This window comes from Hipposideros armiger, unplaced genomic scaffold (assembly GCF_001890085.2).
Source record: "Hipposideros armiger isolate ML-2016 unplaced genomic scaffold, ASM189008v1 scaffold_1552, whole genome shotgun sequence".
Lineage (NCBI taxonomy): Eukaryota > Metazoa > Chordata > Mammalia > Chiroptera > Hipposideridae > Hipposideros > Hipposideros armiger.
Window position 1 is genome coordinate 57,298 of NW_017732902.1, and position 11,828 is coordinate 69,125.

Below are 11,828 nucleotides of genomic sequence, written 5' to 3' on the forward strand. Positions count from 1 at the left end.
ACCAGAGGCTGGAAGAAAGTATTTACAATATGTGTGATAAAAGTGTTATAAAAATATATACAGAACTCTCAAAGCTCAAAAGAATAAAAAACAACCCAATTTTTTAAAAAGGGGCAAGAGATTTGAACCGACACTTCACTGAAGAAGAAATTAGAATGAGAACTAAGCTCATAAAAATACGCTCTAAATCATTTGTCACTAGGGAAATGAAAGACCGAAATAAGACCACTATACACCTATTAGAATGGTTAACATTAAAAAGACTGACCATACCAAGTGTTGGTAAACGTGTGGAAGAACTGGAATCTTATATGCTGCTGGTAAGAATGTAAAATTAAATTGTAAAGCTACTTTGGAAAATAGCTCAAGAATTCCTAAAAAAGTTAAACACACAACTAGCGTTTGATCCAGCCATTCCACTCCTACATACTTACCCAAGGAAAATGAAGCATGTATCCACACAACGACTTGTACATGAACGTTTACAGTGGGTTTATTTGTGATAACCAATAACTGAAAACGACCTGAATGTCCATCATCAGGTAAATGGATAAATTAAACTATTATATAATAAAAATGGATGCTGTACATCAATAAAAAGCAATGAACTATTACAACATACTACAACATGGATGAATGTCAAAGTAATTGTTGAGTGAAGGAAGCCAGACAAAAAAGGGGTACATACTATATGATTCACCTACCCAAACTCCTAGGAAATGCAAACTAATGGATGAGGAGAGACCTCAGTGGATGGGGGTGGGAGGGGCATACAGGAGAGATTACCATGGAGCACAAGGAAACTTTGGGTGTCACTGCATAATCTTGATTGTAGTGTGGGTTTCATGCTTGTATATATGTAAAAACTTACAGAATTGTAGGCTTTCTGTGAAGCTTACCATATGTTAACTGTATCTCAATAAAGCTGTTAAAATAGAAACAACCATAATACCATACATTCAAATCTAAAAAGAATTTAACAATCATTCCTGAATATCATGATTGGAAACTTTCACAGGATAGTCAGTGTTTATATCTTTTTGTCTTATGAATTTATATTTTTACAGTTTGCTATCCTGAAATGGGGTTCAAATAAGGTCCCAAGATTGCAACTGGTTTTGTCTCAAGCAAATGAGACAGAGCTTTCCACAGAATCTTGTGAGATATTAATTGTCCAACAGGAAATACCGAATAGAAGAGTGCCAAGGATATTCTAGGACATCCATTAACTACTATCCAAATAGTTTTATAGAAAAAAACAAAATTCCAACCTAGAATCTGACAACCTGCTCTGATCTGTTCATCTCCACTGCATTAATTTGGTTATTAGTGATTCTGTACAGGAATGTGTATATACGTTTTGAAGCCATTAACACACATTTATGGAGCACCTTGCAAGGTATAATATTATGCTATTTAGTGTAGGGGACACAACGATGAATAAAATATTATGCGGCAATAGACTGAATGTTCACGTCCCCAATAAATTCATATGTTGAAATCCAAACCCCCAGGGTGATGGTATTAGGAGGGACCTTTGGGAGGTGATTAGCTCAGAAGGCAGGGTCCTCATGAATAGGATTACTGCTTTATAAAATGGATTCCACAGAGTTTCCTTCTCCTTTCTACCATGTGAGGACAGGGCGAGAAGGCACCATCCATGAGCCAGATACAACACCAGATACCAAATCAGCCGGACTTTGATCTTGGACTCCCCAGCCCACCGACCTGCAAGACATACATTTTTGTTAAAGAAACCCAGTTTGTGGTATTTGGGCTGTAGCAGCTCAAAGGGACTAACACAAATTTCTATCCTCAAAAAAGTTAGACATTAGAAAGTGAGGGGGGAAAAGTAAATTAATGACCAGCCTAGAAGATTGAAAATTACTAGGCAAAATAAGAATTATAAAATAGTTTGGGAACACAAATAAACACAGAAGTACTTCTAATTGGAACAATGAGGTAAAAATTAAGGAAGAATCTGGTGTTTGAGCTGAGTCTTGAAACAGAGATCCAAGGTGGGATGGGGCAGCGGCATAAAAAGCCTTCCAAAGAAAGAGGAAAATATCGAGGTGGAAACGTGAAAGAGCACCTCCAGGGACCTGTGAGAAGTCAGGTGGGATTTCACTGGGTTCTTGGTCAGAATAGTGAAGGTTAAAGCTACATCAGTGGCGTGGAGCCAGATTATAGAGTTTCTTGAACAATATTCTGAGGAATTTAGACTGTTCCACAAGCAGTGTGGTATAACTGATGGTTTTAATAAGTGACTCTAAGTAAGTACCCTGTGTTTTAGGAAGTTTCTCGTGTTGTGAGCACATGTAAGTGGAAAGGCAAAGGGTGGAAGTAGGAAGTGACTGCAGGAGTCAGAGGAGAAGTCCCCATGCGACTGAGAGAATGGCAAGGCAGGGAGGGAGTTAAATTCCAGGCTAAATGATGAAATCCTAGGGGGAAAACTATTTGAACATAAAACGCCTAGAAATAATTAAATTTGAAAATATCAAAGAAAAAAGTAAATTGTAATTCTAATCAGTAAAACGTACATTCAGACAAATCTATTTTCACTTGAATAAAAATACATATAGTATTAATTTCATTATGTTTATAGATTAGCCTACTTTTTAACATAAGGCATTACCGATCGTTCTGTCACTGAGAGGGAAGGTGGTGACATTCTAAAACAGCACAGATTATTGTCAGCCCCAAAATATGATACACGTTGTGGCTCTTTTTCTGAATAATGTGCAGCTTATTTTTATGCAGCAGCACACCACATGTTTTGGTTTTTAACAGATGGCGAACTCTTTTTTACCAGGGTTTTAAACTTGCACACTGGGAATGAAAACTATTTATACAGTAAACACTTTAGCTGATCCTATCTTTGGACAAGTTTAATTAAAGAATGAGATACCAATCGCACAATCAAGCAGACTCATGGGAGGACGCAGGAACTTGCGCCTTGCTGAATACATTATTTTACTCCAGCAATTTAAAGCATGTATGGAAATTAATGGCACTATTGCATTTTATAATAAATCCCTTAAGCATTTAGCTTTTTGTTGTTGTTGTTAGCTGTTTTCAAACCCCAGTATTAAGGAAGCTTTAACACCCCAGGTAGAAGGAAAACATAACTTACTCTTTAATGAGAGGTTCCTACAAGCATTCCTCAAATAGCTCTCCAATACTCTCACACCTTATTCGGCGTGTAGGTGTTCGTTTCCCACATATAAACATTTTCTAGGGGAACATCCCTGAGGAATCAGTATTCTCTTCTTACACTTAAGACACTGAATATATTGGGAGGTGGTGTGAGGATTAAGTTTATGCAAGTCATCAAGAGCCTCTTAGGAAAGAAACATACACAAATAAATAGTATTAAACAGTGTCTGGGTTTGGGGTTCACATATGTTTTTCACAAAATAATAACAGGGGGAAAGTAATGATTCATGTCTGTATAGCATGACACCAGCGACAAGGTGAAGAGGTCATTCGACCTGCACAAAACCTGCAGGGCGGGCAGAATCATCCTTGAATTTTCCACGTGGAAAAGGAAAAGCTCTATGAGGCCAAGAGACTTACTCAGGGTCAATTAGCAAACGAGAAGCTCAAAATCAAATGCCAAATAAGAACTGGTAGAGCCGACACTAAAACTCTTGGTAAAGGATCCCTGTCACTGTACAATTTTCTAGTGTTGATCAAGTGACTTCCCACCAGTAAGAGGGATTTAAAAGCCGACGAGGAAAACGTATGTGGATAAAGATAAAAAGATGGCAGCTATAAGTACTTTAAAAGCAGACGCAGACCAAACGACCTATTATGGGCCTCAACCTCCAAACACTGCATGTAGCTACATACTTGCATCTAAAAACAAAACAGATCAAACCAAAAACTTGGTCTAAGATGACTGACCAAGAGTGAAAACTCTGTGTGGGTACTTCCACCATTCCAGTGTCAAGGCATTAAGTGTATTTGATGCTATTCATCTAGAAGGCGATTTAAAAATAGTCCTCATTTTTATTCTTTCTAACGAGTGTCTCCACTCGTTTTAGAACCACAAAGAAATACTCCAGGAAGTGCACTGTTGAGCTATTATGAAACTTCTTGGGGGGTAAAAGGCAGTGTGCCTCTGGCCTGCTCCCTCACTGAGCACAGAGGTAGGCGATTAATGGCACACCAGCACCAGCCCTGCTGGGTCCTGTACGGCTGGAATCTCGTGACTGTCTACAAGTACCATGAAAAAATACATTGCGGAGAAATGCACATGGGGCTCATGGCAGCCGTTAAAAAGGAAGATGCAGTATGAATCAAAGTGACAAGGCGCAGAAATAAAAAGCTCACCCAACTTCACTGGTTTTCTGTTGAAGCTATAATTTGCAATGAATGCTGCTATGACTCACTGAATGACATTACTAATAACATCACTCATATGGGGGTATAAATGCACAGGGAAGTCAGTGATCTTTGGGAGAGAGGAGGCAACTTTCAGTGAAGCACAGAAATCATGGTTATCACATAACACATACCTTTATCCAACCTTGGCTTTTACGTAAAGGATATCAATAAGGCATCATGCTGTATAAATAACGTTCATCCACCCTTACTTCAAGTTTAGTTTTAAGTGTGTTTTGCACAACTGGAGAGCAGAGTTGGTAACTAACTACCTCGGAAGGCTCCAGATACATTTTATATCTATATATTCCCAGAAGTAGGCTCTAATTAAATCTATTGCATGAAACAGGAAAGGAACAAATGAGTGAAGATACCATTAACGGTACTGAAGAACCAAAGTAAAATGTAAAATTCACTGGATGTTAGAAAAAAATGAATTATGACAATTTTCCCCAAAAGTGGTAGTGTCAAGAGTTTCAAGACGGGGCTGTAATGAATTTAAACTGTTTTCCAGAGAACATCCTGTGACACCCTAGCAGCACTGACCTTGGAGTAAAGATGAGCTGGCTGTGTGCAGGAACATCTAAGAGCTGTTTTCTGTATCAATTCATCAGCCCTGTCATTAAAAATAATTAAGTATCTGAATTCATGGGTCGATGCAAAGAGGAGCCCATGGATGCACTGTTTGCTAGGTCCTTGAGGACCAGCTTAAATGTCATCCCTCCAGAATTCAGCAGCTTTCCTGTCCCCTGGCAGTGAGCTTTCTCGCCTTCATGCGCCCACAGTGGTTTGCTCATAGCCTCTACCTCCTTATACTGTAGTTTTATACTTGCTTTGTTTTCAGGGCACTCCACAGAGCGTGGCGAACAAAGGAAGCTGAAATATTGGTTAAATTAGTAAATCATCCACTTAACTAGAAGCTGTTGTCCCTTTCCTCAGTCCATTCTCTAAGAAGGGTCAATATACAAGAGGTGGCTGAAGTCCCCAGGACCTAGAGAGAGAGGCTATGCCTTCACCCAACATAAATGGATCCCTGTATAAGAAAATGTGTTAGACTATCATAATTCCTTCTCTTACTCTCTTGTCAACACGTGCTCACTTTTTAAAAATCAACCCAAAGGCAAAATTCAGTGTTTTCTCATTCCACCATAGCCAAGTGGACAAATGTACATATGATTGGAAATGAGTTTAGAATTTGCAATATAGGTGGTTGCACATTTGTCTTAAGTGATTAATATTTTTTAGTAGTGAATAATTTGGAGGATGTATGAAACAAATGCCCTTAACCATCTCAGTGATGTTTTCTTATTGCTTCAATGGTCAGAATTTTTTTAAAGTTCTTCTGGCAACCACCCAAGAATGGGTCTACGGTAATGACCCGTTAAATGCTGAGCATCTTTTGTGTACAAGGCATAGCCGGGCCCCATCAGGAAAGGTAAAAAGTGACTCAATGAAGTGGTAGATGTTTGCTTTTGATTAGTAGGTTTGTAATTTCCCCCAACAGCTTCATCCCATATAGAAATATATCTTCAATAAATGATATGTCCTAGGTCCCCCAGATAATATTGTAATGGACATATGATGAGGGTTAAATTAGTTTTCTCTAGCAGTTAAGCAGCGAGATTCCCAAAGAAGGCAGTTTCTGGACAGTAGGGGGGTGACGGGCTGAGCTTCAGTCAGCTGGAAAGTGGATCTCTCTTAGTCAAAGGGGGGAGGCAGTCACTGTCCTTCCAGGCAGCATATGCGCAGGGCTGCAAAAGCCTCCCCCTGCTTCCAGCCTTTGCCGGCATGAATGCGAGCACACCCAACGGTAACAGAAAAAGCCAGACCCATGAAACTATCCTTGATAAAACCCATGTTCTCTAATACCTGAAGTGTGAGTATGTGTAGATGGCAACTGAGAACTCGTTACCATGGTCCTCTTGGTCATGATTCAAATCGCGAGGCTTCACAGAGGAATGGACCAGTCTGCAGATGAGACACACATGGGCCGTGACAAAGAGAAACCGTCTGCGGCCCACTTCAGACCTGGACACCCCGCTAGCCCAGCTCAGTACGCGGCCACCACCACCAGGAGGAGGAGGAGGTCAGCGGTCCTCAGATGCACAGTGCCGCTCAGTTTGTTTACCATTTGTGGCTCACGTCCTTATCTTTAAGAGAGCTATTTAATACACTTGCAGGGCTTCTTTCCATAGTTTCGCTTCAGCTCTTCTCAAACAAACAATGCTCTATGTTGTCCTTATAGTTTCTGAAGGTAAACAGTCCCTTCCAAGGGGATTCAAGTATTATCAAGGAATGACAGCTGAACCAAGTGGACCCAATACACATTCTTAGTTAAGATGGGCCTGGTGCACAGACCAACCTGAGCAGGTAGGCAGCACTCCTCAACCATGACTGCACACTAGAGTTAGGGGGCCCCTGAGCTATGAAAGCAGAATGTTCGGGGTGGGACCCAGGGCATGGTCTGAAACACCCACAGGTGACTCTAAGAAATGCTCGATTCTACACCGGTGGCTAACTAGAATCTAGTGGTGTTTGGGTTTCAATAGCACTTAAATAGCCACAGATTAGCTTCCCGTGTTCTCAATGGAGGGCAGTGGAAAGCGGAGAGTGAAATAAGAGCACTAAGGCCACTGATAAACCGTGAGTGTTCCTGACATTGCAGCACCGACCTGGTGCCTGGATGCTGTCCTCCTGGGTGAGCTCCTAAGTGGCCCTGGCAGCTGGCAATGGGGCTCTGGGGTCTGCCAGCGCCTCTGGAGGAATCCAATGCTGCTCCACTCCGGGGAGATACTTCTGTCAGCACATGTCCTCCTGCTCCCAGCTTCCCTGGGGGGCTGCTGTCGAGCCCCATGTTAGTGGCTTCTCTCCGTTTCTGAGATATACGTATTTGCCTGTTGCCTACTGGCTGGCCTCCCAGACCTCACCTGCTGCTTGTGCCTAATTTTCTGTCCCGTCCTGAGTGTCTGTCTCACCTCAGGCTCCAGCACGCCCACCCTGTTCTATGCCACTGCTGTCCAGGCTCAGAACCGGCAAAGGACAGCAGGATCAGAGGAGGTGAAGAGGAAGAAAAGCAAAGGAGAAAAGCACGGCTGATATTCCACGGTGTCAGGGGAAAGTAGCTGACAGGTTTCCTGGGCAGAATGTAAGAAAAATCACCCAAACTGAGACAGAGAGGGTTTGATTTATTTTTACTTATTTTCTATTGTCAACACATACTTAATTTTTAAGTGAAAAACATAAACACATGGCAAGAATTACTGCTGTAAATGCCACTACAATCTACAATTATATCAGAAGAATGAAACGTGGTGAGGGGAAGAGCTCTGTAATCAGACTGAGGTAATTTTCAGTAATGCACTTTTCAAACTAATGCACTCTCCAATTTGAAGGCGTGTTTAAAGAAATGAATATACACAACTACAGATAGCACTGTCGTTTTACGGCACTTTTTTTGAAAGCTTAATTTTAAGCTGGCTTGGGCATATATGGCTACTATGTTCATCTTTATTTTGTTTCAGTATACAAATAAATAGTGCATTAATGCACAGTAAAGTGGATTATTCTGATTAGAAGACCGGGTCACATTTCCCATCAATAAAAACAATTTAGATCGGAACAATAATTTTAAAACACACTTATATATCTGAGTTTTTTCCCCATAAGAACCCTATTTTACTTTTCTGCTCATGTTGTCACCATCATTACAGAAATTAGCTTTGTAAAATGTTGAGCGCTCAATGGGAAGCAATAGAATGGGATTTTAATGAGAGTGAAGAATTCGCTATTATTGTCCTGTGGTGTGTTTGACTGAATAGTCACTCTGGTAGAAACAGGTGTCCTGAATTATTACTTGCACTACAGTACGGCTAAAATCATGACATGGAAAATAAAAATAAAGAAAATGTGTATTTCAACACAACTTAGACGTTCTCCTACACTTGCTGAGACTAGTAATATATGCTGAGCTTATTTAAATCACTAAAATTGCTGTAATTAAGCTTCTCTCTAAATCAGACTTGTAGAAGTGTCAGAAATCTCCTATAATTAACTTATCTGCAGAAGTAATCAGACAATAACTGCTGGTATATTTTAGGAACCACTAAAACTACTGTAGCTGTTGAATGTAATGACTATAATAAATCTTTAACAGCAGTTATCTCCTAACCTCTTTTCACAGCTGCAAGGGCGGGAGGGAGATTGTTTTTTTCACAGCTTTTTCCTGAGTTGGTTTAAGTGTGCTATTGCTACACTGCTCTTCTACAGTATGGGAAAATTATGAATGCACAGCAGTGTGGCCTGAGCTGAATTGCCAGCCTGTGCTATTATACAGCTAAGTGGGCTACTGGTGCTAATAATGAAGAATATTTAGCGTTTTAGGGACTAAAACCAAAGCACCTCCAGTGAACAGCTAGAAGACAGAAGACCTACCAATATTGACCATGAAGTCATTAAGTTCAAGGCAGTGATGACTTGGTGGTATCCATGTACATCAATGGAAAGGATCCTCAGAGACCAAATAACTGAAGCTTGATGACAGGTGTCTTCACAGCTGGTACTAAGGTTTCTCTCAATAAGATGAATGAAGTATTTAAGGGAAGCTCCCATCTGAATCAAAGTTGTCCAATGTTTTTGTATTTTTTATTTTATAATAGAAAAAGATGTGAAAGCAAGGAGTTAAGTGTTGACCTTTCCAAGTTATAAGAGACCAGAGAATACCATTCTCTCATGTGTTTATTCACACACTCACTTATTCCAACTTATCATTATGTATCCGGAGGGCACTGCACATGAAGTCAATAGATAAAAAGCCAACTGGAAAAATATTTTTGCAATATGAAAACCAACAAGGGATTAATATCAGTAATGTAAAATGAAACCACTGAAAATCAACAATACAAAGAAAAAAAAAAGATTTAAAGAGGCACTTCACACTAAAGCGATCCAGAACAGCTTACAAATATGCGCTAGCCAGCTTCTCTACTACTCAGAGGGTTAGTATTTATATTTCATTAAATCAACAAAATATCTCTGACAACATTAAAACAACTATTCGAAGGCACTGGAAAATGACCAAAGACGGACAGAAACTCATAAGTAGAAGAGTTCATTCTCAAAAGACTCTTTCTACATTGGGTAAGAATGGTGAGTTCCTAGTTTTCTTGCATGCGGGTGCCCCCAACCACCCCCAGGCAGGCAGTGGAAAACTGTGTCCTTCTCTAACGAGGGGGGCAGATAACAGCACTTGGTACGACAAAGCAAATGAAAATTTTGGAAGCAGGAGAGCCACAGAAGGGCTGGGATCCAAAATCTTTGAGTCAACTCTGCCCAGGTCCCTGGCTGAGTGATCATTTTCCCTCCTTATGGGGGAAGCTCCAAGGGGCCTGGTGAAAAAGCAGGCAGAAACTGGAGGAGGGTGGACTGGTTATGCAGCTGACCCTTAAACAACACAGGTTTGGAACTGCACAAGTACACTTACATGTGGATTTTTTTCAATAAATTCCTATACTGTTTTCGATCCACAGCTGGGAGCCTGCAGCTGTGGAGGACCAACCATGTGAACTGGTCTACGCCATTTTATATAGGGCACTTGAGCATCCACGGATTTTGGTTTCCACAGGGAGTCCTGGAACCAGTCCCCTGCAGACCCCAATGTTTGGGGAGTCAAAAGTTATATGCAGACTTTCGATTGTGCGGGGGTCGGCAACCCTAACCCCTGCGTTGTTGAAGAGTCAACTGTATGTGACTGCAAAACACACTACCCCCAACTTAGCAGCTTGCAACTACCATAAACATTTGTCATCTTACACAAGTTCCTTGCTCCATAGACCAGTTCAATGGGCTGTTTGTGTATACTCATAACATGGCAGCCTGTTCCTCTGGAAAACGTGATCCAAAGACAAGCAAAGGAGAAGCTGCAACGTCTTTTATGACCTAACCTTGGAAGTCACACTGTCATTTCTGTGATGTCCTATTGGGGACACAGGTCAGCCCTATTCAATGGAGAGAGGGCTATACAGAGGCAGGAGGCAAGACTCACTGGGGCCCTCCTGGAGGCTAATATTATAGAAATCTACCTTTGAAAGATAGAACTTCTTCTGGTGAAATCTGCAGGTTGGTTGTGTTTTGCCTGAATACATTTCTAAATACACACATTTTGGGTAGCAGAAAATTGAAGCTCTACTGGCTTGAGGCATAAGACAGTGGAACTTGGGGCTGGCACAACAACTTAAAATTTAGATGGTGAGTCCCCAGGTGCAAGGGGAAATCCCAGAAACAAGCCCCAAAATCTGAACACGAATTCCACCCCAATCCATAGCAGACCACTGAATGATGCAGGCAAAGGGCACCTCCACCCCTGCCCACCAAAAGGCTAGACTTAACAGCATCTGGAAGCCAAAAAACCTGAGCAGAGGTGGTACTGCTTCATACTGCAGGGGAAACAAATTTTTCAGTTTGAGTACAGGCAAGTAAACTGTCTCCTAGACACTGGCAATCCTCAGGGGGGAAAAAAAAAATCCCAGAGTTGCTACAACAAGTTATATATACAATCTAGATTTCGACCCAAAATTACTACACATGCAAATAACAGCAGTTTCCTGACCTACACTCAGTTATAAAAAAAAGTAGTTAATATCAATTGCTTCCAAGTATGCCCAGATATTGGGTTTATCAGAAAAATCAGTGATTATAAATGAATACAAAGAATTAGAGAAAAACATGGTATTAAGGAGTGAACAGATACTGAACAGATACTGAATCTCAAAAGTGAGGAAGAAACTATAAAAAAGCAATTGGAAATCTAGAACTTAAAAGAACTATAGCGGGAATGAAAATTTGACTAGATGAGCTCAACGGCAGATATGAAATGGCAAAAGAAGCAATCACTGAATTTGAAGATAGGGCAATAGAAATTATGCCATCCAAAGGAAAAAGCTGAAAAAAAATTAACAGTTTCAGAAACCTGTGGAACGTTATTATCACGCAGTCTGACATGTAATTAGAGTACCTGAAGTAGTAGGGAGAGAGAAGAAAAAAATACTTGCAGAAATAATGGCTCACAAATGCTTAATTCACAAGGTTTTTTGGTAAGGATTAAATGAGAACCTATGTGAAAATAACTTGAAATGTATTACGCTGAAGACACTTAAAAGTTCATTCAGGGCCAGCCGTGTGGCACATTGGTTAAGAGTTGGCTTGGGAGTGCCAGCTCTGAGCAGCAGGGCCACGGTTTGGATCCCACATGAGGGCCAGTGACTCTGCACCCTCTACAGTAGTCTGCAGCGGGGTGGCGGTGGGCTGCCGTGAGCTACCGTGAGTGGCTGGCAGCCAGCGTGAGCGGCTGGCAGCTGGCATGAGTTGCCGTGAGCCGCCGTCCAGTGGCAGGTGACCGATTGCCTCACCCAGGAAGAGCACAATAATAATACCAACATGGGCCAGTG

At 41.1% G+C, this 11,828-nt stretch overlaps 1 protein-coding gene across 2 annotated transcripts in view; it reads right to left on the reverse strand.

Moving 5' to 3' along the window:
• LOC109377781 (aspartyl/asparaginyl beta-hydroxylase-like) overlaps positions 1–11,828 on the reverse strand; it is a 105,366-nt gene that overhangs the window by 11,530 nt on the left and 82,008 nt on the right. Inside the window, exon 18 of one of the 2 annotated variants that reach the window (XM_019634223.1) lies at positions 969–1,728. The exons of the other annotated variant lie outside the window; for it this stretch is intronic. Coding sequence (XP_019489768.1) covers positions 1,472–1,728 — 257 coding nt within the window. The 3' untranslated portion in view covers positions 969–1,471. Of the gene's footprint in view, positions 1–968; positions 1,729–11,828 lie in introns of those variants that run through there. 2 annotated transcript variants of the gene reach the window in all.